At 63.0% G+C, this 25,721-nt stretch overlaps 2 protein-coding genes across 3 annotated transcripts in view; both read right to left on the bottom strand.

Moving 5' to 3' along the window:
* Nucleotides 1-4,429: 4,429 nt before the first annotated feature.
* Nucleotides 4,430-15,217, bottom strand: LOC102450314 (alkaline phosphatase). Its single transcript, XM_075938151.2, has 11 exons — nt 14,873-15,217; nt 11,517-11,633; nt 9,541-9,656; nt 8,747-8,921; nt 8,324-8,496; nt 7,546-7,680; nt 6,949-7,018; nt 6,455-6,589; nt 5,636-5,827; nt 5,206-5,322; nt 4,430-4,914 (listed from the first exon to the last, which is right to left on the bottom strand). The coding sequence occupies exons 1-11, from the start codon at nt 14,958-14,960 to the stop codon at nt 4,628-4,630; spliced, it is 1,605 nt and encodes a 534-aa protein (XP_075794266.1). The 5' UTR covers nt 14,961-15,217; the 3' UTR covers nt 4,430-4,627.
* Nucleotides 15,218-21,804: 6,587 nt separating this feature from the next.
* The window catches only part of DIS3L2 (DIS3 like 3'-5' exoribonuclease 2), a 264,327-nt gene continuing 260,410 nt past the window's right edge, over nt 21,805-25,721 (bottom strand). For both annotated transcript variants that reach the window (XM_075938150.2, XM_075938149.2), the window contains one exon: nt 21,805-22,333. In XM_075938150.2, coding sequence (XP_075794265.2) covers nt 22,235-22,333 — 99 coding nt within the window. In that variant the 3' untranslated portion in view covers nt 21,805-22,234. The remainder of the gene's footprint in view (nt 22,334-25,721) is intronic.

Below are 25,721 nucleotides of genomic sequence, written 5' to 3'. Positions count from 1 at the left end.
CGTTCTTATGTTCAGAGCCGTGTAAGCTGGCAGGTTGTTCCACTTCTGCTAAGAGCCTGCATCAAGACCTGGGTGACTGATGTATGTGATGTGCTGTCCTTAACAATCCCACTCTCAACCTTTTCTTTCTTTTATTAACAAACCTTTAGACGTTAGAGGCTAAGGGATTGGCCCAGCGGGCTCTTTTGGGTACGATCCGAGGTGTAAGGTGACCGGGGACTGTGGCTGGTCCTTTGGGACGGGGAGAACCTGTTCGGAGTTGGTGAGATGGGTTTTATAACCTCTCGCCTGTGCAAGGAGCGGTGCTGGCTGTGGCACAGTAACACAGGGGTGTCTGAGGGGATTGCTTGTGAGACTTCAGCTGCCACTTTGGCCAGCAAGAAGTGCTCTGTGCCACTGGTTCGGTGCCTTATAGAGGGGACCCCCAGTCCTGGGCTGTGCGTAGCCCTGGTGTTAGGCAGTTCATCTGGATTTTACCCTCAGAGTGCTGCCACCAGACAACTGTTACATCCACATAACCCTATCAGCAACAAGGAACAAATTCCACTTCCTGGTGCTGGACCTGCCAACATCCCCGCCCCATGCCACCCTGCCTGCCTCCTTACTCCAGCCCTCCCGTTGGCCCCATCAGCCCTGCCCATATTGCCCTGTGCCCACCCTGCCTGCATCCTCACCCCTGCGCTGCCTGTGGCCCTGTCTGCCTTATCCACACCTCCACTCCTACGCCTGCCCTGGCCACGCTCCCCGTTCCTTGCCCAGACCGCCCCACACGTGCCCCACACTGGGTCAGCCCAGCCAGCCCAGTGTCCTGTCTGCTGACAGTGGCCAATGCCAGGAGCCCCAGAGGGAGGGAACACAACAGGGAATCATCATGCGATTCCTCCCCTGCCATCCATTCCCAGCTTCTGAATGAGGCTGTGACACCACCCCTACCCATTGATGGACCTAACCTCCATGAATGTATCTAGGGGCTTTTTTGAACCCTGTTAAAGTCCTGATCTTCACAACATCCTCTGGCGAGGAGTTCCACAGGTTGACTGTGCGCTGTGTGAAGAAAAACTTCCCTTTGTTTGCTTGTTTTAAACCTGCTATCTATTCATTTCATTTGGTGACCCCTAGTTCTGATGTCATGGGAACAAGTACATAACTTTTCCTTATTCACTTTTTCCCCACCAGTCTCCTCTTTTCAAAGCTGAAAAGTCCCAGTCTTTTTAATCTCTCTTCACCCGGGACCCGTTCCAAACCCTGAATCATATTTGTTGCCCTTTTCTGAACCTTTTCCCATGCCAATCTATCTTTTTTGAGATGAGGTGACCACATCTGCACGCAGTATTCAAGGTGAAGGTGTATCATGGTTTTATATAGAGGCAATGAGATATTCTCTGTCCTACTCTCTATCCCTTTTTTCATGATTCTTTACGTTGTTTGCGTTCCTTACGTTCCCCATCATATTGTATATAGAGTTGGGATTATTTTTCCCAATGTGCATTACTTTGCGTTTATCAACATTAAAATTCATTTGCCGTTTTCTTGCTTAGTCTCCTAGTTTGGTGAGATCTTTTTGAAGCTTGCACAGTCTGCTTTGGTCTTAACTATCTTGAGCAGTTTAGTATCAGCTGCAAATGTTGCCACCTCACTGTTCACCCCTTTCTCCAGATCATTTATAAATACGTTGAATAGGATGGGTCCCAGGACTGACCCTTGGGGGACCCCACTAGTTACCTCTCTCCACTCTGAAAACTTCCCATTTATTCCTACCCTTTGGTTCCTGTCTTTTAACCAGTTCTCAATCCACGGGAGGACCTTCCCTCTTATCCCATGACAACTTACTTTACTTAAGAACCTTTGGTGAGGGACCTTGTCAAAGGCTTTCTGGAAATCTAAGTACCCTACATCTAATGGATTCCCCCTTGTCCATATGTTTGTTGACCCTCTTAAAGAACTCTAGGGCTATGTCTACACTCGCGGCTTCTTGCGTGAGAAATATGCAAATGAGGTCAAGTATCTGAATCTGCAAAAGCGACGAGGAGTCCTGTGGCACCTTATAGACTAACTGAAGTGTAGGAGCATAAGCTTTCGTGGGCAAAGACCCACTTCGTCAGATGCATGCATCTGACGAAGTAGGTCTTAGCCTCATTTGCATGTTGGAGCATAAGCTTTCGTGGGCGAAATGTGGACTATCGACGAGCGTCATTTGCATACCTAATGAGCCGCCATTTTTGCAGAAGAGGCTCATGCGCCAGAAGGAGCTGTCTACACTGCTCCTCTTGCGCAATGCCGTTATTCCTGAAAATAATCGGCATAGCGGCATTGCACAAGGGGGGTTTTGTTGTGCAAGAAGGGGCCGTGTAGACAGCTCCTTCTGGCGCAAGAGCCACTTCTGCAAAAATGGAGGCTCATTAGGTTTGCAAATGAGGCTCGTGAGCACCCATGGGGGGGGCAGGGCTGGAGTGGCAGGGGGCTGAGGGGCACTGGCTGCACTTAGGGGGAACCCCAGGGCTGGGCCGGCAGGGGGCTGTGGGTCAGGAGTGAGGGGCACTGGCAGAGCTGTGAATGGGGGGCCTAGGGCTGGGCCGGCAGGGGGCTGTGGGTCAGGAGTGAGGGGCACTGGCAGACCTGTGAATGGGGGGCCTAGGGCTGGGCCGGCAGGGGGCTGTGGGTCAGGAGTGTGGGGCACCGGCAGTGCTGTGAGTGGGGAGCCCAGAGCTGAGAGTAGCAAGGGGCTGTGGGTCAGGAGTGAGGGGCACCGGCAGTGCTGTGAGTGGGGAGCCCAGGGCTGGAGTAGCAGGGGGCTGTGGGTCAGGAGTGAGGGGCACCGGCAGCGCTGTGAGTGGGGAGCCCAGGGCTGAGAGTAGCAGGGGGCTGTGGGTCAGGAGTGAGGGGCACTGGCAGACCTGTGAATGGGGGGCCTAGGGCTGGGCCGGCAGGGGGCTGTGGGTCAGGAGTGAGGGGCACCGGCAGCGCTGTGAGTGGGGAGCCCAGGGCTGAGAGTAGCAGGGGGCTGCGGGTCAGGAGTGTGGGGCACCGGCAGCGCTGTGAGTGGGGAGCCCAGGGCTGAGAGTAGCAGGGGGCTGCGGGTCAGGAGTGTGGGGCACCGGCAGCGCTGTGAGTGGGGAGCCCAGGGCTGAGAGTAGCAGGGGGCTGTGGGTCAGGAGTGAGGGGCACCGGCAGCGCTGTGAGTGGGGGGCCTAGAGCTGGGCCGGCAGGGGGCTGTGGGTCGGGAGTGAGGGGCACTGGCAGACCTGTGAATGGGGGGCCTAGGGCTGAGAGTAGCAGGGGGCTGTGGGTCAGGAGTGAGGGGCACCGGCAGCGCTGTGAGTGGGGAGCCCAGAGCTGAGAGTAGCAAGGGGCTGTGGGTCAGGAGTGAGGGGCACCGGCAGCGCTGTGAGTGGGGAGCCCAGGGCTGAGAGTAGCAGGGGGCTGCGGGTCAGGAGTGTGGGGCACCGGCAGCGCTGTGAGTGGGGAGCCCAGGGCTGAGAGTAGCAGGGGGCTGTGGGTCAGGAGTGAGGGGCACCGGCAGACCTGTGAATGGGGGGCCTAGAGCTGGGCCGGCAGGGGGCTGTGGGTCAGGAGTGAGGGGCACCTCCACTTGTGGGGACCAGACTCCGGAGCAGCAGGCAGCCTGGGGGCCAGCAGGCCAGATGTCGCTGAAGGCGGAGGATGGGGGATGCCTGCCCAGCCCCACCCCTCCCTGGTCTGAGCTCTCCAGCCCCGTCCCTCGCACTCAGGGCTGCTGCCACCTCCCCGCCTGTCAGACTCCAGCCCCAGCGGAAAGGCCTCGCCGCTCCCACAGGGCCCCTCCCCGCCGCACGTACCCCGGGAATTTGGCTCAGACACAGCCCTGGCGCCAACTAGCCTCATAAAGCCAGAGCTGGGCTCCAGGCTGGTGCCACACAGCTCCGCCGGGGGGGCAGCAATTCCCAATGGGCAGTGCCAAAGCCCCTCCCACGGATACAGCCGGAGCAGCAGGGCTGGGCCGTTCCCGGGGAGCCTCGTTTGGCCTGGGACCATCCTGCTGCCCTGCTAGAACGCGCAGCGTGGCCGGTCTGAGCTGCCGCCAGTAGGGCTGGTCCAGGCTCCGTGTGGCTCCGGCTGGGCAGGGAGCCGGGAGCTGTCGCAGCCCCAGAGCCGGCCCATTTACCAAATCACCGAGCGGTGCCCCCCGCACTCCCATTGCCGGGCCCAAAGGCAAATGCTTCCCCCAAGTCCAGGGCAATAGGTCGTGCCCAGGGCGCTTACGGAAACAGGGAGGGGCCGTGCTGCCGGAGGAGAGGGGGACTCCGTGACGGCCAGAGGGACGGCGCCCTCCCCACACCCAGCCCGTCGCCGGCAGCAGACCCTCGGAGGTACCATGCATCTGCGGTGCTGAGCCCGGCTCACCGGCACCCATTTCAGGGCGGGGGCCTCCGGCAGAGTGAGAGAGGTGGGGAAAAACAAAAGGGCGGATTTTATTTCGGGGGCTGGGGTTGGGAGGGCAGGAGACTTAGTACAAAATTATATACAGCAGCGAGGGAGAGCGTCTCTCTGGTGGGGGCCCGTCTGGGCCAGCCCCGTCCCACAGCCTTGGGGCGCTGTGCCCAGAGAGGGCAGGGGTGTTCCAGGCCCGGCAGCGATCCACGCCCAGCTGTCACAGCCTTCGCAGGAGGGAGGCCGCCCCGAGCGCGAGGAGCGTGAGACGGGGGGACGGGCCGAGGCCTGGCTCGCCTGACCTGGGGCTCGGCAAGGGGCACTCGGGGCCCCCGTGGTACGGCTCCAGGCAGCCCGCGTAGGCCAGCGCGTGCGCCACGTAGTTCTGCTCCTGCACGCCGTGGAAGAGATGGGCCATGGGGCCTCTGGCCATGATGGGCACGTCCTCACCGGCGTGGGTCTCGGTGTCCAGCGGCACGGCCGCCTGCTGCCGGTAGTCCTTGTCCTCTGCCCGGGCGGTGGGGGAGCCAGACAGAGGGGGCGTGAGCCACGAGCCCGTCTCCCCGCGGCACCCGACGTCTCCCCTGCCTGAGAGCTGGTGGGCTGAGGCGTGAGGCGAGCCTGGTGCCGTAACCCCCAGCCCTCAGCGGGGGCACGTGACCCTCCAGGTCTCCTCCCCGGTGCTGCTAGGCACAAGCTGGCACATGCTCCCCTGAGCATGAGGGGCCCAGCACCTTTCCCCGGGCGCCTGGCAGCCGGGGGGCTCTGGGCCCCGCTGGGGCAGGCGGCGGCTCTTACCGATGGGCAGGGTGCTCACGTCCGGACGGCTGCCGTTGGTGATGGCGTATCCCGGCCCGTTCCCGTACAGGATGCTGGTGTACGGCCGCTTGTCCTCGGCCTTCTTGGGTGCCAGGCCTGTCATGCACAGAGGGGGACATCAGCAGGCCCTCGGCTGGCTCGCGACAGCGGCCCCGGGCAGGCACAACCCCCCTGGGACACAGCTGTGCACCATCGCCCGGGGCAGTGCCCACCGCAGCTGTGCCCAGGGCCCATGGCAAGCCCCAAGCCTCAGAGACATGGGGCCTGGGACAGAGGGGGCTGCAGGCTGGGAGTGAGGGGCATCGGCAGAGCTGGGGGGGTTGCCCCTTCTCCTACAAGTACCGAATCCTCCCAAGGGGGTTTCCATGCCCCGCCCCGGCCGCCCCGCGCTCCCCGGCCGGCCCCTCACCGAAGATGCTGTTGCCGCGGGGCGTGCTGCCGCCGAAGCTGAAGACGTGCGAGTGGTCGGCCGTCACCACGGTGAGGGTCTCCGAGGCGTCGGTCAGCTCGGCAGCGCGAGCCACGGCCCGGTCCAGCATGACGGCTTCGCTCAGGGCCTGCTTGGCTCGGCTGCTGTGGTGCCCGTGGTCGATCCTGCCCCGTGCAGAAGGAAGGGAGAGCCCGTTGTGATACCCTCGGGGCAGCCACTGGCGGCTGGGTGGGCTGGGGGGACCCCTACTGGCCGGTATCTGTAGCACTGCCCGGCAGGACGGCTGCCTTAAGTCATGTAGGCAAAGCCCCAACCTGTCGGACCGGTTGAGGGCAGGTAGGGAACGAAGGAAGGGAGGTTTCCGGGGAAGGGGCAGTTGCTGGCTGGGAAACATGAAGGAAGCAGCCTAAGCTGAGGGCTGAGGGCCTGGGGGGGGCAATGGACCCCCTAATTCATGGGGTCTGAGACATCCTGGTCCCGACTCCTGTAGCCACATCAGGTCCGGGCCGTGCTGTATCCTGGAGGAGCAATAACTCCTCTGTTCTACTGGCTGGTGGAGTCTGTTCTGGCTTTACGGGGCTGCAGGACCAGGGGGACCCCGACGCGCCATCACGCCCCCGCCTGGGAACCCCAGCCTCTCCCCTAACCCTCTGCCACAGCACCGGGCTGGCGCCTACGTTGGACCCGAGATCAGAGCTACCTCGGAGGGCCCATAACTCCCCCCGCAGCCCGCTGCGAGCCCCCCCCCCAGCACCCGCAGCCAGAGGGCCCCCCGGGCCGGCTCCATGGGCCACTCATCTTCCACGAAGAGGAAGAAGCCGCGGGGATTCCTGCGCAGGATGCGGACGGCCTTCTCCGTCATCTCCACAAGGGAGGGGTCGGTGTAGGCGTCGCGGTTCAGCTCGTACTTCATGTCCTTGGGCTCAAAGAGACCTGCCGGGAGGAGCCGCACGCGTCAGGCTCGGGCGCCGCCGAGGGCTGGGCCGGTCCCGGAGGGTGCCCCGGGAGAGGGATCCTATTGACGCCCGCTCTGCGCCCCTGCCAGGCCCCCTGCCCAGCTGGGCCCGGGCTGGCAGTGCACGGGGCCCATGGGGCAGCCTGCGGCTCGGAGGTCCAGCCCCACGCAGAGGCAGGGCGGGTCCCCCAATGCAGCCAATTCACACACAAGCCATTCCTCCATGGACCAGTCTCATGCGCCCCGCACACCAGCCCTCCCCTCCCCGCCAGGGGCAACCCTGGGGGTGCCCTGCCCGGCTGGCTGGCTCCCTCTGCCACCCCACGGCCAGCCTCACCCAGGAGGTAGTCAGTGGCGTTCTCATCCACGGCGTCCAGGCCTCTCTTGTCCCAGACGTACTGCGCCCCCTGCCGCCAGAACAGACCCGGCTCAGCCCGCATGCGCTCCGGCACCCCCGGCCATGCCCCGGCCTTCCCCCCGGTACGTGCCACGTGTCGGCCCACGCCCCCCAGGGTGCAAGCCCCGTGCGTGGCTGCTCCAGGCAGCGCGTTCCCGCAGGGCCCGGGGGATACGCGCAGGGACCCAGCCGGCTGCACTGGGGGCCACCCCCGAGCAAGGGGGGTTCCCAGGCCTCCCGATCGAGGAGGGGGGAGGAGGGAATTTCCCGGGGGCCCAGCAGTTCATAGGGGCCCAGAGCTAACAGCAGCAGTGGAAGGAGCCCTGGGTCCCTTTGAATTGCTCTCAGGGCCGGTGGTGGTGGTGGGGGGGGGTGTGGGAGACATGCTGTGGTCTGGGTGGTGCTAAGGGCTGACTGCCCGATGCCCCGCCCCCTCCGGGGCACACAGCCGCCCCCCCACCCTGCACTGGGACCCACTAGGGCTGCCGCCCCCCCCAACCCTGCCCCTCGGCTCCAGGGCACGGGCAGAGCTGGCACCTCCTTGGCACTGAGCCACCTCTCGACCAAGTTGAGCCCGTCCTTCCTCGTCCCGCTCTGCTTCGGGTCCTCCGGGTACTCGGGGTCCGGGGTCTTCCGGGGCGTCATGTACATCCTCCCGCCGCCCAGGATCACCTGCAAGCGGGGCGGGGACAGCCCAGACATCAGGGGCACTGGAGCCTCGCATGCCCCGGCACCCCCCAGGCTGGGCAGAGCCCGGCCGCTGGGCTCTGAGCCATGGCAATGCCCCCTATGGCCCACATGGGGACTGCATGGGCTCGCTGTTCAACAAGCAGTTAACCTGTGGAACTCCTTGCCAGAGGATGCAGTGAAGACTAGGACTTTAACAGGGTTCAAAGAAGAGCTAGATAGATTCCTGGAGGTGAGGTCCATCAATGGCTATTAGCCAGGATGGGTAGGAATGGTGTCCCTGGCCTCTGTTTCTCTCGGAGTGGGTGACAGGGAAGGGATCCCATGAGGATTACCTGTTGTGATCCCTCCCTCTGGCGTGTCTGGTGTTGGCCACTGTGGGCAGACAGGCCCTGGGGCCGGGGCCCTGCCAAGGTGGGGCTGGGCTGAGGGGCAGCAAGAACAAGTATCATGTCTGTGGGATGAATGCACCCAGCTGCAGCAGGGAATGGGACAGCTGGCCTGGGGTGAGACCTTGGTAGCCCCCACATGTGACACCTGCCCCACAGATGCTGCGCCTTGCTGAGGGCAGGGCCCCTGCAGGGCCAGGAGGTGCCCCTGGTCTCCCGACCCCTGGCCCCTGGCTCACGTTGATGTCGGTGTTGTGCACCAGCTGGTAGGCGATGTCCCTGCAGCCCTGCCGGACGGCCTCCTTGGGCAGGTCGGCGTCGCTGTACCACTCCCGGTTGACCACGTGGGCGTAGGAGGCGCCCGGCGAGGCGTGCTGCACGCGGGTGGTCGTCACGATGCCCACCGACTTACCTGCCACGCGGGGGGAGGGAGGTGAGTTACTGCCGGCCACGCAAAGGGGGGGCGATCGATGGCCGGGCAGTGCCAACGGGGTGGGCTGGGAGGCCGCAGAGCAGCCCCGTTGTGGCGATGGGGAGAGCCACAGGCAGGGAAGGCACCACGTGCCCGGGCTGGACTGGCACAGAGGCTGCCCGGCCCGTGTTGGCAGGACAGCTCCCTGGCACCGCCCAGGGTGCAGGCACCATCCCCGGCGCTCTCTTACCCGCCTGCTTGGCCCGGTGCAGGACGGAGTAGACCTCGTTGCCCCAGGTGGTGTTGCACTTGCCGTAGGCGGCCGCGGCGCTCACCCCCAGGGTTTTGGCGTTGGCCTTCACCCCGCACAGGTAGGCGGTGCCGGTGCCAGCGCTGTCGGGCACCTGCCGGTCCACGCTGTACGTCTGCAAGACAGCCAGGGGCCGCCAGGCGGCCGTGAGCCCCACGCAGCGCGGGCTGGGCAGCCGGGGGAGGTCTGAGCAGTGGGGGAGATGCCCAGGGTGGTTGGGACCCTCCCTCCAGGCTGCTCCACAGATCCCCGATGGAGTCAGCGCTGCCCCCTATGGCCCGTGGGTGCAGGGCACGGGAGACCCCAGGCCAGCTCCTCCCCCGCAGCGGCATTCAAAGCCCTCTCCCCCTCCCTGCTTTCACCACATCACAGGCCAACTCGGCTGAGTGCCCCCACCCTGCTCTCCTCCGCCCCCCAACTTCCCTGGGTGCTTCCCAGACTCTCCTCGGCCCACCCTGGGGCACTGCCCCCCACGTTGGCTCCCAGGCCAGGGAGGGCCGACCCCTCGTGGGACACTTCCCCTTGCTGACAGGCCCCCAGAGCGCTTGGGGGGCAGGGGCCCTGGGCCGCGAGAGCCGAGCCGGGAGCCCGACAGGTAGGGGTGCTGGGGCAGAGAGCTGGCCCTGGCCTATCTTAAGGCTCATTTGGACCCTCCCCCAGGCTCTGCTGAGGGCCATCGCCAGCACCCTCTGCTCCTCCCCTGGGCCCTGCCCTTCCGGCGGCTGAGCGCTCACCTTGGCGAGGGCGACGTAGGGGAAGGTCTCCATGGCCAGCCGGCTGTCCTCGCCCGGCCCTCCCTCCAGCTGCCCCTTGTAGATCCGAGCGGCAGAGACGGTGGAGATGCCCATGCCTGCAAGCCCAGCCCTGGCGTTACCGTCGCAGCCCGTGTGCCAATGGGGCACTGCCCGGATCGACCAGCAGGGGGCGCTGCGGAGCTGCCTTGTGGATCTGTTTCGGAGCGGCCGGCACCACTGTTGAAAGGCGGGTGCCCAGCAGCCCCCAGCTCCGTGCGCTGTGGCAGGACGGGCTGAGTCACACGGTCCCTGCCGTTCCTGGGAGCATCCCAAGGGGCGGGCAGGTGCCACGGCTGTTCTGCAGCCAGCGAGGATGCCAGGGGGCAGCGGGCACGTGGTGATACCAGTGCTGGGCCTGGAGCAGGCGAGGGCGAAGGCCTGTGCTCCCTGCAGGCCCGGGGCTGCCAAGCAAAGCCCCAGTGTTCCCCTGACACAGGCGCCTGGGCCCTGAAGCCCCGTGCTGGAGCCTGCTCCCATGCTGGCCCCGTCGCCCACTGCTGGATGGACTCAGAACTGCGCGCTGGCCGGGCAAAGGCCTGGCACAGCTACCAGCTCTCCAAAACTCTGCCCAGAGGGCTCGGCACCAGCCCGGGGTCTGAAGTGGCTCAATTCTATTCCCAGTTCTGCTAACCAACCCCCCTCGTGCCTCAGTTTCCCCTCCTGCGACATGGGGCGCTGCCCCCAGGGCTGCGTGTCCGGAGCCTGCAGAGAGCAGAGTTGTCAGCAAGCCGGGCCTGGCCGTGGCTAGGAGAGGAATTTTATCTCGGGGCTGTTGCTCCTGGCACAGGTGGCTCCAGCTGGAAAGGGCCAAGGTTGGGGCGACCCAGCACAGCACGCCCCAGAGCCATTCACAGCCCTGCCGTGATTTACAAGCTTCCCCTGCAACGTTCGCCAGGCCCAGCCGCCCGCTGCCAGGGCCTGCGCTACAGACACAGGGAGCTGCCAGACCCCAGGCCTGCCAAGTGGTCTCCAGCAGCCAGGGAGGGGAGGGAAGGGCAGGGCAGAAGGAGGAAGGGAAGGGGGGAGGGCAAGGCAGGCCAGAAGAGGGGAGGGGAGCGGAGGGAAGGGCGGAAGTGGGGAGGGGAGGGCAGAAAAGGGGAGGGGAGGCAGAGCAGGGCAGAAGGGAGTCACAGGCAGATCCCTTTGGAGGTCCCAGGGGAGATGAGCCGATGGGGGTGGAGGGGGGGATGAGGGCAGCCTTCACTCCAGGAAGTGTTTCCAGAGCAGGCAGGGTTCTGCCTCTGCCAAGCTGCTGCCCCACCCCCGAACCAGGCCCGTTCCCTGCCCTGGGAGAGCCACGGAGCCCCAGTGGGCACCCAGCCCCTCCGAACAGCCGGCTGTGGCTGCGCACGGCACCCTTCACCCGCACCAGCTGGTGCTCAAGGGCTGCTGGGGACACTGAGGCACAGGGTGGGGCCCCATGGGGAGAGGAGCCCTCCCAGCCTGGCCTCGCTGCTATGGAGGGACACACAAGCCGCAGTCACTGCTCCCTTGGCTGCCAGCAGCAGGGAAGTGCTACTGGGCTGAGCTCAGAGCAGTCACCCCCATGCCCGCCTGTCCCCAGGCACTGGTGCCCTGCCAGCTAATGCTGCCCCATGTCCAGCCACTGGGTCAGGTTCCGGTCACAGACAAACCTCCGCGAGGGCCGGGGCAGCGATGGCAACAGGCCTGCACTGCCGCAGCCAGGGGCCGTGACCTGCTCCACCCAGCTGGCACAAAAGTTTAAGAGACCCCCTGCCTCCTCCAGAAGCTGCAGGGTGCCCAGGCCAAGCTGCCAATGCAGTCTCTTGGCTGGGGGAGGCTGGGGACCAAGCCCAGTGAGCAAAGGCAGATAAGCAGAGTGAAGGGAGCCGGGCACTCAGCTCTCCCTGCGCGGGTGCCGGGACCCAGTGCCAGCAGGCGGGCACCATACTCACCATCGCCCAGGAAGAGAACGATGTTCTTGGCACGGTGGGTGATGGGCACCAGGGTCAGTGCTGACTCCAGAGTCTTCCTGGCTCTCTCGTTCCAGTAGGCAGGGGCCTTCTCATGCTCTGAAAGGCAGGGCAGTGCGGGTCAGGGCCTGGGCACAGCTACCCAGAGCAGGGGGCAGACAGGCTGCGGGTGCTGCAGGAAGGGTGGAGACTATGGCAGGTGGCACGACTTGCCATGCTCCATGGTGCTTGAGTGAGCACCAGCCGTGGCTCCCTGCATGGCCAAGCCCTGGCATGCCCCCTCCAAGCCGGGAGTGCAGATGCAGCCTGGTTTGGAACAGAATGGGGGTCTTCCCTTGGCTCACTGGGGCTCGTGGGTCAGGACACAGTCCCAAGTGTCCCAAGCCCTCTAAGCCAGCATCTCCCTGCTGAGAATCAGGCCCTGCCAGCCCAGCCCTGCCCCGGCAGTTAACCCAACATCTGCTGGCGACTGGCCCTGGGCCCGCAGGGTCCTCCTATAGCAAACCGAGCCTGGCAACCCCTCACTCAGGGACTGGATCACCAGCACGGCCCACCCAGCACTCTCACCCTGCTTCACACCACAGGCGACTGTGTGATCCCTGCGGCCTGCAGGGGGCACCAGAGAACAACGGCCCAAGTAGCATGCAGCTGTGTGATTAGTGCGGCCTGTAGGGGGCGCCAGAGAGTGATGCACCAAGTAGCACACAGCTGTGTGATTGGTGCGGCCTGCAGGGGGCGCCAGAGAGCGATGGGCCAAGTAGCACACAGCTGTGTGATTAGTGCGGCCTGTAGGGGGCGCCAGAGAGCGATGGGCCAAGTAGCACACAGCTGTGTGATCCCTGTGGCCTGTAGGGGGCGCCAGAGAGCGATGGGCCAAGTAGCGCACAGCTGTGTGATTGGTGCGGCCTGTAGGGGGCGCCCAGAGATCAATGGCCCAAGTAGCATACAGCTGTGTGATCCCTGTGGCCTGTAGGGGGCGCCAGAGAGCGATGGGCCAAGTAGCGCGCAGCTGTGTGATCCCTGTGGCCTGTAGGGGGCGCCAGAGAGCGATGGGCCAAGTAGCATACAGCTGTGTGATCCCTGTGGCCTGTAGGGGGCGCCAGAGAGCGATGGGCCAAGTAGCATACAGCTGTGTGATCCCTGTGGCCTGCAGGGGACGCCAGAGATCAATGGCCCAAGCAGCGCACAGCTGTGTGATCCCTGTGGCCTGCAGGGGGCGCCAGAGATCAATGGCCCAAGCAGCGCACAGCTGTGTGATCCCTGTGGCCTGCAGGGGGCGCCAGAGATCAATGGCCCAAGCAGCGCACAGCTGTGTGATCCCTGTGGCCTGCAGGGGGCGCCAGAGATCAATGGCCCAAGCAGCACACAGCTGTGTGATCCCTGTGGCCTGCAGGGGGCGCCAGAGATCGATGGCCCAAGCAGCGCACAGCTGTGTGATCCCTGTGGCCTGCAGGGGGCGCCAGAGATCAATGGCCCAAGCAGCGCACAGCTGTGTGATCCCTGTGGCCTGCAGGGGGCGCCAGAGATCAATGGCCCAAGCAGCACACAGCTGTGTGATCCCTGTGGCCTGCAGGGGGCGCCAGAGATCGATGGCCCAAGCAGCGCACAGCTGTGTGATCCCTGTGGCCTGCAGGGGGCGCCAGAGATCAATGGCCCAAGCAGCGCACAGCTGTGTGATCCCTGTGGCCTGCAGGGGGCGCCAGAGATCGATGGCCCAAGCAGCACACAGCTGTGTGATCCCTGTGGCCTGCAGGGGGCGCCAGAGATCAATGGCCCAAGCAGCACACAGCTGTGTGATCCCTGTGGCCTGCAGGGGGCGCCAGAGATCGATGGCCCAAGCAGCGCACAGCTGTGTGATCCCTGTGGCCTGCAGGGGGCGCCAGAGATCAATGGCCCAAGCAGCGCACAGCTATGTACTAAAGGTGGCTCATGTGCCACTGGTTCCCGGTTGCTGAGTTTGGGGGGGTCCAGGCTGCCCAGCATGCGGGGCTAGTGCTGCTGGCCCGACCTGTGTGACACGAGTGGGTTGGAGCTGCCGGCTGGGTCTAGGGTCTGGGCAGCTGTGCACAAAGGGGTTGGAGCTGGGGCAGCCAGCCGGCCCTGCAAGCTCCAGAGTCCATGGCAGCCACATAGCGAAGGTCTGGGACTCCTGCTCGGCCCCAACAGGTCAGTCACACAGTGGGGTCAGGGCCACCCTGTGCAATATGAGGGCTCCTCCGCTGTCTCCCTGCAGGGGTATTTCCGAGGTAACTAACAGGTGCAAGCAGCTTGCTGCTAGGGACTGGGGACACTGGAGACCTGTTACTGGACAGCCCCCTCCTCTGATCATGGCACGAGCCAAGCGAGTCAAACCCCGGATCTTAAGAGCACGAGGGGCCCCTTGCCCTCTGTTCATCTGCAGACCTGCCCCTACAGCAGGTCCTGGAGGTCAAACGCCGCTCCCTTTCCCCAGCAGAAGATGGGCCCCCAAAAGCGATTCCCTCCCCCGCCTCGGCTCTCTCACAGCACCACGCAGCCTAGCAAGGAAAGGACTTGCAGCGGGCCCCCTCCCCAGGCTGTGGGGCAGGGGCTTCTGAGCACATTTCGATTACCTTTCCCAGTCACGCCTCTTGATACTGCCTCACACACAGGCGCAATGCGCTCCCTGACAGTCCTGTCTTTGCCAGGGGCTTTCCCCTACAGCTCATGGCCTGGCCTTGCTTGGCTTTGGCACCTGGGCACTTAGCACGGCGGCTGTGTGCCCCCAGCACGAGCACATGGAGAGCAAATCGGCTCCATGGACTCCCCTCCCAAGCCCTCGCCCAAAGTAAAGCTTTTAACATCTGCCAGCCCAGTAGCTGCTTCAGGGACCTTTCTCTGCTCTCTCCAGTGTGGGGGTGGGGAACCTACCGCCCGGGGCCAGATCCTGCCCCCAGCTTACTTGAATCCGGTCCTTGAGGCTCAGGGCTTCCCCCAGCCCTGTGGCCCCCCTCGCACTCAAAGCCTGCACCCCTACTCTGCTCCTGCGCCCTCCCTCCCACCCACACACTCAAGCCTGCTTCCCGGCAGCCCCCACCCACACACCAAACTCCTCATTTTGGCCTTACCCCAGCGTGTAGGAGGGGCAGAAAATCTACTAGCCTGGCCCCCCCCAGGCTCTGGCGTCTGACAGGAATGTGAGGGGGTTTCCTGGTTTTCGGTTTTGCTTTTCACTTTTCTGCGGCCCCCAACTCCCAAAAGGTCCCCGCCCCACTCTAGCGCGACCAGCACCCGCCCGTCTGCCCACGCCCCAGAGGGTCCCGCTCGGGCCCATCGCTGAGCCAAAGAGACGCTCGTTGGCTGCAGGGTTTGCTTCTCACCTAAGGCGGCGGGCGCAGCAGAGAGCCGGGCTGCGAGGCAGATGCAGAAGCAGAGTCCAGCGGCGGCCAGGTGTTGCACTGGGCTCATGTTGCAGGGCGGGGGATCCCTCGGCACGCTCCGCCTGGCTCCCTCGGGGGAAGGCGCCGGCTCTTATAGCGCTTCCCTTCACCTTTGGACCGGCTGGCACGTTGCCCAATGTGGCGGGGTGGTAACGTCCGGCTGCAGAGGGGGAAGCGGCGCTGATAACGCTCAAGGCGGCCAGACCCCACCGGGATGACAGTGGGGAACGGGGCTGGTGGGTCTCCTCAGCCTTCCGCCCTGCGGAGGGTCCCTCAAATACTCTGCTAGTGGCTGCCCGCTCTGGCCAAGCCCCTTCCCCCGCTTACCCCCCAGGTGCCAGCATCACCACAAAGCTATTGTTGGAACATTAACAAGCCTAGATTAGCGACACCCCCCCCCCCCCCCCGCCCAGGACAAGGCCTGTGTGGGGCGGTGCAGGGTGAGAGACCCGCTGGTTTGGCCCCTCTGATAAGGGGCTGAGCTATTTAACTTGCAAACGAAGGAGGCGGCTTTGCAGTCACTCAGGAAACCTGTGAGGAAATCACAGACCCTGTTCCTGTCCAAATTCCACCCTCCTCGGCCCTGTCCATGCTGGCTCCGGCCACCTAAGTCCCCCCACCCGTGGGCCCCGTCTGACTGGTGACTGGAGTCTTCCTCTCTTGACCCAGCTGCAGAGCAACATCACAGGTGTCCTCGCTCCACCCCAGCAATGAGCGAAGTGACGTGACGATTTGGCTCTTTAGTGTGGACGTGGGCAGAGCTCGGAGGCTGGTCGGCCTAGGATCTAGCCCTGGCCCTGCCACTGATGTGAGTTACGTAATTCCTGGAGGGCAGGTCCACCAATGGATTAGCCAAGACAGAGGGGGGCAGCCAGTGTTCCCCGTAAGTTGGATACTTGGGCGGCCACGCCGGAGAGAGTCCAACGCCGCCCAGCTGATTAGCCGAGCGCACAGTCTCCTCACCCTGCAGCGTGTGTTGCTATTGGTGGTGCACCTCCGCACATGGGCGCACAGAACTTTTATTCCGCTCATGGGTGGGAAAAATCAGAGGGAACATGGGTGTTATTGCCACAGGGGCGCACACGGCGCCGTTCTGCTGCTGAATCCGAGGCAGCCCTGGGGAGGGGAGGGGAAGCCTGCTCCGAGGGGAAAGCCCTTAGCCCACAGCTCAACGGGACGTGTGATGCGCACAGGACTCCAGGGGGGTCTCTGCTCAGACCAGGCAGACCTGCACCATGGGGCAAAGGGGCTTTGCTTGGGCTTTTCAAGGGGGTGGGACTCCGTGTGTCCGGTGTTACTGATTTCATGAGGGGAGGGGAGGGGCAGTTTGTTGTGGCAGGGACCAGCACAGAAGAGTGACCTGGAGAATGGAGACCCCAGTGACTGGTGACTCGGAGGGCACAGCTGGTTCCAGCCCGTGGGAAGCTGCGGAGGGGGGACCCTGACCTGCCCCGGTGGTTCCAGCCGAGGGCAGAGGATGGAGGAGAGGGGAGGTGGAGATGAGAGGGGCCCAGGTGACCCTGCTTACCTGGACAGAGGCAGGGCTCGGGGGCAGCCGATATCGGATGCCCAGCTGGAGCTCTGCCTAGCACAGTCTCCGGACTGGGTAGCGCGAGCGGGCAGGGCTGAGTCGCGCTGGGCTGGAGGGGCCAGGCCGACAGGCCTGCGAGTTCCTGTGCTGGGTGCAAAGCTCAAGAAACTCTCCTGTGCTGTGCTGGCTGAGAGTCACCCGGGTCTAGAGATCACGGCTGCACTAGTCCCTCTGGAGTCCAGCCTGAGGGGACGGCCCAAGGGACGGGCAGGCTGGGAGCTCCCAGAGGCCGGTTCCAGGAGGCAAAGGGGCATGGGCGAAGGCCAGGCTGGAGCGGGGCAGGGCGGGGTGCTGGAGGAAGGACCGGCCATGCTGGTTGCACGGGGGCTAAGGAGGTTATATCCACAGCGCTGAACCAGTTCCGGGGAGGCACCGCCCCCGGATGGGCTGCAGCCGGACTGTCTCAGGCTTGTCTACACTAGAAAGTTGGTTTCTTACATCACTTGAGTTCGTGTCAGCATAAGCCAACTTGTAACCCCTCCCCCCGCCCCACGTTCCTTTCCCAGCGTTTCTGGGCTCTTAACCCACTTTGGAAGTGGCAGAAATCTGCTCCAGAACGAATTACCCCGGGATAAGGTTGGTGTGGACACAAGTCAACTGTTCCCTGCCAGGCAGTCCTCCCATTGCTATCCCACACTGCACCACTTCCCACCCGTCTAGCCCGTGTGGCTAGCTGGGCTCTCAGCTACGCTGGTGTCATCTTGACTGGCTGCACCCCCCCCCCGTTTAAATGTGGGCACACCCCTACAGGCGCCCCTTCACGGTCACATGGCCAGAGACTGTGCTAGAAGCCCTCTGCTTCTGCATGGTCCTGTCTGGAGATCCTGGAGTCCCTTGCTTGGGGCCACAAATCACGGCCTGTCCCATTTCACCAGGTGATCCCCAAGCAGCTATTGGAGCAACTGCAGGAGAGGTGCTCTCAGGACATGGCCCGGTGCCATGGCAAAGCCAGTGGAGCGATGGGAACGCAGGAAAGGCACCCTGGAGATTTCTGAGCCTGCCTCAAGTCCCAGAATTCCAGGCGGTTTGGGGAGGGATCCTGCAATGCCCGTGGGAAAACCCCCAGAATGCCCAGCGTGGGCACTCAGCCGCCCCGAGCACCGTGCAGCGGTGTAAGGAGCGTGCAGAGCCGGGCGGTCGTGGCGACGTGAACCGGACATCACCGGGGGCTGCTCCCATTTGGGGTGCTCCCGTGGGAAAAGGCAGCCCGGGAACGCGCCGGACGAGGCCTGTGGCACTTTGCCCTGTGCAGGGATAGAGGGGACGGCCCGCTAGGGCTTTGGCTGCACTTTAAAGCGGCAGATCCCCTGTGTGAACCACCTCTGCAAGGGGCGTCGCTAACCACGCTGTCCTGGTTCTCACGGGCACTGTAACGTGTGGTGCTCGGGCGGGGGGGGGGGGGTCTGTGTGTGCGTGTTTCTCTGGGCGGCAGTGGCGTAGCGAGGAGAGGCGGCGGGGGGGGGCGGGGGGGCAGTTCCCCCGGGGTTCCACACTAGGGGATGCCATCCCCTCCATTCCCCGTCATCTTCCGGCCTGCCTGCTCCTTCTCCGCCCGCCGGCTGGAGCCTCTTCCCCACCTCTCCGCCCCCAGCCCGACCCTCCTCCATCTCCACCTCCACGCAGCACCCTTCCCTGGCCGCTGGAGGGTTAGTGCATGCGGAGACCCAGCCCCAATTTGAAGGGGAGGGGGGGGAGATGCTGTACAAGCTCCCCTCCCCCTCCCAGGCCTTTGCCCCCGGGGCACATAACTTGCTACAGCCCTGCTGGGTGTGTGTGTGTGTGTTTCAATCTGTGTGTGTGTGTGTCTCTCTGTGTGTGTGTTTTCACACCCCTGAACTAGAAAGTTCCAGCGCTGTAACATGCCAGCATAGACTTAGCCTAAGCCACTTACTGGCTACAAACGCGGCTCCAGCTGGCTTTGCAGGCACATTTTTCGTTGCTTGGCAGGTCCCCGTACAAATGGCCCCGGGGTTAGTCAGCTTGCTTACAACCTAGATGTGGCTATTGTAAGGTGGGTGCGTAACTGGCTGGATAACCATGCTCAGAGGGTGTATCTAGACTACAGGATTTTTTCGAAAAAACGTCCCATGTCTAGACTGCCGCCGTGCTCTTTCGAAAGTAAATGGAAAGAACGCGGCGGTTTTTTCGACTGCGGAAAACCTCATTTTACGAGGAAGAACGCCTTTTTTCGAAGTGCTCTTTCGAACACAGGCGCTATGTACTGCAAACTGTGCTTTTTGGAGAGCATCCAGACTGCCTGGGCACGCTCTTTCGAAAGAGCGGCTTGCTTTTTCGAAAGTTCTGGCTGTAGTCTAGACGATCTCTTTCGAAAGAGGCTTGTAGTCTAGACGTAGCCAGAGAGTCGTTATTAACGGTTCCCAGTCATGCTGGAAGGGCAGAGCAAGTGGGGTTCCGCAGGGGTCTGTTTCGGGACCGGCTCTGTTCAATATCTTCATCATCGATTTAGATGACGGTATAGAGAGTACGATTATTAAGTTTGCAGAGGATACCAAGCTAGGAGGGGTTGCAAGTGCTTTGGAGGATGGGGTCATCATTCAAAATGAACAGGACAAACTGACATAAACAGGATGATGTTTAAGAAGGACAAATCTAAAGTGTTTCACGTAAGAAGGGACAATCCGTTCCACACATACAGAACGGGAAGGGACTGTCTAGGAAGGAGTATTGCAGAAAGGGCTCTAGGTGTCATGGAGTACCACAAGATAAACATGAGTCAGCAGGGTGACACTGCTGCAAAAAAACTAAACATGTTTCTGGGAGGCATTCATAGGAGTGTTGTGAGAAAGACACGAAAAGTCGTTCTTCCACTCTACTCTGTGCTGATTGGGTTTCAATTGGAGTAGTGGGTCCCGTTCTGGGCACCGCATTTCAGGAAAGATGTGGAGAAATTGGAGAAGGTCCAGAGAAGAGCAGCAAAAATGATGAAATGTCTAGAGAACATGAGCTATGAGGGAAGACTGAAAGAATTGGGCTTGTTTAGTTTGGAAAAGAGAAGACTGAGGGGACATGAGAACGGTTTTCAAGTATCTAAAAGGGTGTTATAAGGAGGAGGGAGAAAACATATTCTCCTTGGCGTCTGGGGATAGGACAAGCAGCAATGGGCTTCAACTGCAGCAAGGGAGGTTTAGGTTGGACATGAGGAAGAACAATTTTTCTTCCTGTCAGGGTGGTTAAACACTGGAATAAATTGCCCAGGGAGGTTGTGGAATCTCCATCTCTGGAGATATTGAAGAGCAGGTTAGACAGACATCTATTGGGGTGATCGACATGGTACTTGGTGACTCTCAAGGTCCCTTCCAGTTCTCTGATTCTATAATTCTATGCTCTTGCCACATTTTCCAAGCAGCGTAGGGGCTGCCTGCAAGGTTGGCTCCCTCTCACCAGCTCTCGCCGCTCCTAACCGATCCGCACGGCTTGCGACAGCTGCAGGAGCCAGGTGATCGCTGTTACGCTTCGGAAACATGGTCTAGGTTTGGGTCACGCTCCCCATCAAGGTTTATTGCATTTCACTCACATTTGCTCAGCGTCCAGAGGGGTGACAGTGTGTCCGAAAGAAAGCTGCTAGTGCATGCATAAGCAAAGCAAGGTGGGCGGCGAAGGCTCTCTGGAGCCGAGCCACAGAGGAGTCAGTGGAGAATTTCTTGCGTTTGCATATTTGTCCCATTTCCTCTCTGCAGACATTGAAAAACTGGCCTGTAGCTTCTTTCTGGGTTAACAGATGCCCCCACGGACTCTTAACCTCTTTTCTGCCCAGGGAGGCTGTGGAATCTCCATCTCTGGGGATATCTAAGAGCAGGTTGGACAGACACCTGTCAGGGACGGTCTAGATGGTGCTTGGTCCTGCCAGGGGGGTCGGGGACTGGACTCGATGACCTCACGAGATCCCTTCCAGTTCTATTTATGTACCGATGAGGCTCATGGCTGCAACGATACTGTCAAAAGCCAGGACAAGTTCAGCAGAAGACTCTGAGATCCAGCGCCCAGGGGGTTAGCCCTGCCGACCGAAGCGGCCAGAGGAGCCGGGGGAAGGTGGGTCTCAGAGAACTGGGGCCCAAGCCACCCCAGCTCTACCGACCGCCTGGGTTAGGTGAACTGTGAGGCAGTCCCTGCTGTTCAAGGCCCACGTGCTTTCCTGGACCCGTCTCCTCCCCCCAACACTCAGGCCTTGCCTAGACGCGGACTAAACAGGGGCTGCCGGAGAGGTGTCGGTGCCCAGCCACTGCCTTTAACACAAGCTGGTCCGGAGCAGCTGTCACTCGAGCAGTTTAGTATGACGCTGCCTTGTGCACACTAGCCAGGGCCAGCGTGAGCTACCATCTCCCCCGGACTCTGGGCTAGGCCCAGGACGCAGGCGCCAGGTACCCAGAGCGCCGGCAGAAGACTGCGGGGGCGGGGCAGCGTTAAGCAAGCTCTAGGCGGTTTCTGAGCTCATGACCTGAGGGAGTCGGGAACCTGCTGTTCTCCTTCGGCAGGATGACCCTGGCCTGTGCCAGATGACTCACGGCTTCATCCCCCTGCAAACCTTCCCCTTTCCCCTCCCCCGCTGCTCCCCCCTCAGATGCCAGCGCGCCGGCCGTGACTTGTGCCAGGCCTGGGGCGGCGTCCGGCTGGAGCCTGGCGCTGGCTCACGGGGCAGCGCGGGGAGAGGAGCTGAGCAAGGCTGGCCTGGGATGAGTCAACCCGGCCGCAGGGCACGGGGAGCATGTGAAGGTCACTGCAGGGCGGGCGTGGGGATCAGGGCACTTTTGTCTCCACAGCAGGCCGGCCGGAGGGGAGGGAATATCTGAGGGGGGGGGGGGCGGCTGCGTTTCCTTCCCACCATCCCCAGATGATCCGGGGGCGAGGGGCTCCGTGTGCCTCCTGAGTTTGACCCAGACTGGTGTGCTCCACCTGCGCAGCTTTCCCCTAGGGTCCTCCGCCTCCACCGGAGCCCAGGAAACACCCTCTCCAGCAGGCCCCCGGCATCCCTGGCCGGAGGGTTCTCCTGGAACGCGGGGAGCAGCTGGGTTAGGCAGCCAAAGGCTCCAGGCAGCCCGACAGATCGGCACAGCGAGCGAGACCGCCAAGAGCAGACGCCTCGGCCCCCCACTCCTCTGTTGTGCGAGTGCCACCGGAGCAGGAAACGCAGATGCCGCCGCATGATCTGCGATTTCACAACGTGCCGAGGGACAGCGAGTGCGGAGAGGCCCGCGCCTGCCGGGAAGACGAGTCACTGCCGAGGATTCCCGCACTCGGAATGCAGAGGAGACCAAACAAAACCCACGCGCAGGCCAGCGCCGGCCAGATCTTTATTGCACGGTGCAGAATTCAGCAAGAGACCCGGGTTCTCCCACGGATGGGAACGTCCCGGGACAGCAGCAGCCTCTCTGCCTCCCGAGAGGACGCCCGTCTCCAGTATCGCCGCTCCAGCTACGCAGGGGGCAGGGGAGGGGCGGTCAGCAGCATTAAAAAAAAAAGGCTAAAAAATATTTTAGAAACAGCCCCCAAGTTCCTGCAACATCTGCCCCTTTCAGGCAGGAGAGCCCCCAACTCCCCCCAGGTTAAAATCCAAAGCGAAATAAAACGGAATTCATTTAAAAGCCTCGAGCAAGCGAGGGCAGGGCGGCGCGGGGCCGGGGCCGCGCACAGGGGTCTGGCAGCGCGGCGGAGCGGCAGTCACGACGGGAAGGGCCGGCCGGCGCCCTCGGCGCTCACTTCTCTCGGCCCGGCCTCTTGAGCACAGCGCTGTACCTCAGGGGGCCGCTGTCCGGCGTCAGGGCGACCTCCACCAGGGTGAAAATGGTGATCGTCTGCAGCCAGGGAGAAAACACACAGAGGCCTGGGGTTAGCTGGCTGGGAAGGACGGGCGAGTCTGCGGCTGCCCATGCTTCCCCGACCAAGGGACCACTCTGCCAGCCCGCCAGGAGCCGGAGCAGCTGGAGAAGCCGCCCGGGAAAGCTCAGCTCTCAGCAGGAGACGCAACCTGCGGAGGCTCCCGCCTGCCAGCCTGGGGCATCTGCCACCTCGCAGGGAGGATGAGGAAGGATTGGGGGGGGGGGCGATACAGAGGCAGGACCTAGGTGGTTTGTGGGTCTCGTATGGCCTGTGAACTCTCAAGCCGTTAGCAGCTCCCTGCTGTGAGATTGGCATTGCAGGCGCTCCGCTGGCCAGCTCACTGCCACGTGCCCCACGGCGAGCCCCGAGCAGACTAGAAACGTGGGGAAAGGGCGGGGCCGAGACGGGGCCTTCCCAGCCAGAAGCAGGCCCCGCACCACGCCCAGGCGGCTCTTCCATCCCCACAGTGCGGGGCGGTCTGGCTTCGAGCTCTGACTAGCAGCTGCAGTGTCAGAACCTGCTACCCCTTCGTTAGCATCAAAGGGCTCGTCTGCCCCGCGCTTAGCAAGCAGGACGCGCCGCGTGCCCAGCGTCTACAGACCGCACGGCCCTGACACGGGCACCAAGGGCCACTTAGACCCACAATGAAATTCAAGGGCCTGCAGGAAATGACAGGAGAGACCCCCCAGGTGCTGGGGGTTATGGGGCTCGGGGGGTCTGGGTCCTCACCCACACTCTGCCAGACGCCCTGTGTGGCCTTGGCCAAGTGTCCATCTCTCGGTGCCTCAATTCCCCTCCCCAAAAAGGAACCAATTCTTCCTCTCCCCCACCCTGTGTGTCTGGTTATTTCGAGTGGCGGCTCCCCAGGCCCCGGGCCCTGCTCTGTCGCTTACCAGGGGCCTGGTCAGCGCTCGGCCAAGGGGGCTACGGCAATGCAGACAGGGAAGCCAACGCCGCTTGCACATTTCAGCGCAGGAGCAGACCGCAGAGCGGACCTGGCCGCGCTAGTCAGCCCCACACGCAGAGCGACTGGCCACAACCGGGCTTCCTCTTCCACCCCCCCCCCCTCGCTAGTACGCAGCCGTGCCGGGGAGAAGGGCTTGGGGGAGCCGAGTCCAAGCGCTTCTCCCTTGCGTAACGAGCTTGAACAGCTCGTGCTGGGCCCGGCCCTGCAGGCGCGCCCTGGCGGAGGCTCTGTGCGGGAGCTGCGCCAGTGATTTCAATGGGGCCGTGGGGCTGATCACAGGGTCCCATCTTTCCCGGTAGCTGTCCCCCGGCACACAGGCCCTTGAGCAAACCACAGCAGTGCCGGCGGGGGGGCGGGCGGGGGCATGGGAGATTCAGAAGGGGGTTCCAGGACGAGAAAAGCCGTGGTCTTCGCTTGGGTGAGCTCCCCAGGGGAAGTATTCCTGCTGCCACGGCAACTCAGCCAAACCTCTCCAGCTCTGCCCCAAGCTTTAACGTCAGCTGCTGGCCGGAGCCACCGTCTTTTAGCCCCAGGTCACTCACCTGAGTTGAGACCCGCCCCCCTTGGCCTCCAGGGGAAAGATGGACGTTTATTTTCACCGGCAGAGGGTCAATTTCACCTGGAGCCCTGCTGTATTATCGGGAATTCCCTGGGGTCGTGCTCAGCCTCCAGCCCTCCCCCCAAGAGCAGAGCTGTGGGGCTCTCTGGGGCACGGGCCCTGATCCAGTCCAGAACCCTGCTCCGACCCAGCACCAGCGGTGAGGCCCAGCCCAGTCGCTTTCCTGAGTGCCCGGGAACCACGCCGGCCCCTCGCCCAGCCCTGGTGCGTGGCCAAACTTCCCAGCCGATGCCGTCGGCTGCTCCCCGTGAATCAGCTGCCGGGGCCAAGTCTCCTTTGGACTCTGCTGGATCCCGCCGGCCGGCAGGGAGCGAGCACCCACGGAGATGCCCTGCGACGTGCCAGCTGAGCACGCCACGCCGGGGAGACAGACCCATTCACTGAGCACTGCCCCCAGCAGCACAGCCGGGGGGCCGGGGGGACACGCGGGCTGCCCCACGGAGGGGTTCCGATGGCATTGGGGTGGCAGGCGTGGCAATGCCAGGGACCGCCACGCCGCGGACACATCAGTGCGCCTGGCCAAGCAGGGAAGATCCCAGCGGCTGGTCTCGGGCGGTTAACCCTTCGTCTCGCTGCTGTGCCAGAGTCAGGCAGCGCAGGGGGAAGCTGCAGCTGGAAGCCCCAGGAGCCCGGCTCTCCTGGGAGCACCAGAGACCCGGCCGGGAAGCGGGGATTCCAGTGGCCGCCCCGGTGCGGCACGTGGAACCGATTTTGCAAACAGCCTTTACAGATGTCCTTCCGCCCCGGCCAGGCTCAGCCAAACCAAGAGGCAGCCGCCAAGCGCGCAGGGCCGAGGGCCGGCAGGCTACCTCCCGGGCCAGAGGAGGGGCAACTGCGTGTCAAGGTGACATTGCTTCTTGCTGCTTCAGCGGCAGCGGCGGAGGGGAGGGCTTCCAAGTATTGACACGGGGATCTCTTGCCTTGGACGAGAGTGGCCGGGAGGGCTCCAGTGTTTGCTTAGGAGGCGGGGAAGGTTCACGGAGGAGTTTCCTCCCTGGCCCAGTGTTTATTCTACAGGAACGATTCGCCCGGCCGGGCTCTGCTCACACTGGGCCCTCGTTTTTCATGCTGCTCCCAGCTCCTGTCCCACAGCCTGATTTGGGGCCTCGGGCCGGCGGCCAGGGGCCTTCCCCAGCCAAGTCAGCTCCGAGCGTCAGGCTCGGCTTGGAAGGGAGCGCGGCAGCCGCCGACCCGCACCTTGCGCCCCCGCTGCGCCCGTGTAACCCGGGAGGGGACGAAGCTGCAGCCCCGGAAGGGGGGTAGGAATGCCACCTCCCGAGTCAGGCCCCAGACCCATCCTCTCTCCACAGGGCTGTTTCCAATGGGGGGGGGGTGTCAGACAGCTCCCATGCTGGGAGGAGACAGCGCTGGGGGTGGATTTTTCACACCCCCGACTGCGGGAACCTTTGAAGTGCAGACCAAGCCTCAGCCAGGGGCCTGGGAATCCACCCTGGGAATTTCTAGCCAATCCACAAGCCATTTATTTGAAAGCGGAGCCAACTTTTGTTTGGCATGGAGATAGCACTTAATCAAGCCAGACAAATGCAATCAATCCCCTTGATTGAGTTACGGCCTTAATAGCCGCGGGGACACAGGAGACAGATCTCTCCCGTCTATTAGACCATTAACACCCTGTCTAGGGAAATACGCCTTCAAACTTGCCTTCTAATTGGATCTGAGGGCCGCCTGCCCCCTCCCCCCCGCCACGCAGCGAGGGGGGGGGGGTGCTGAAGGCCAGAGCAAGGAGGGGAGGAAGGTGTCTAGCCAGCAGCTCAGG

This window comes from Pelodiscus sinensis, chromosome 10 (genome assembly GCF_052426305.1).
Source record: "Pelodiscus sinensis isolate ZL-2025 chromosome 10, ASM5242630v1, whole genome shotgun sequence".
NCBI classification, from domain to species: domain Eukaryota; kingdom Metazoa; phylum Chordata; order Testudines; family Trionychidae; genus Pelodiscus; species Pelodiscus sinensis.
The sequence above is the reverse complement of the archived record's forward strand: the minus strand, read 5'-3'. Positions and strand labels throughout refer to the sequence as shown.

Bases quoted from the DNA above. Each gene is read 5' to 3' on its own strand.
- LOC102450314 (XM_075938151.2), bottom strand. From the start codon at position 14,960: ATGAGCCCAGTGCAACACCTGGCCGCCGCTGGACTCTGCTTCTGCATC. The intron at 5,828-6,454 runs ATGAGTGGCCCA...TTCCTTCTGCAC, and splicing joins CTTCTTCCTCTTCGTGGAAG to GGGGCAGGATCGACCACGGG. The intron at 5,323-5,635 runs GTGAGGGGCCGG...TGTGCATGACAG, and splicing joins CCGCGGCAACAGCATCTTCG to GCCTGGCACCCAAGAAGGCC.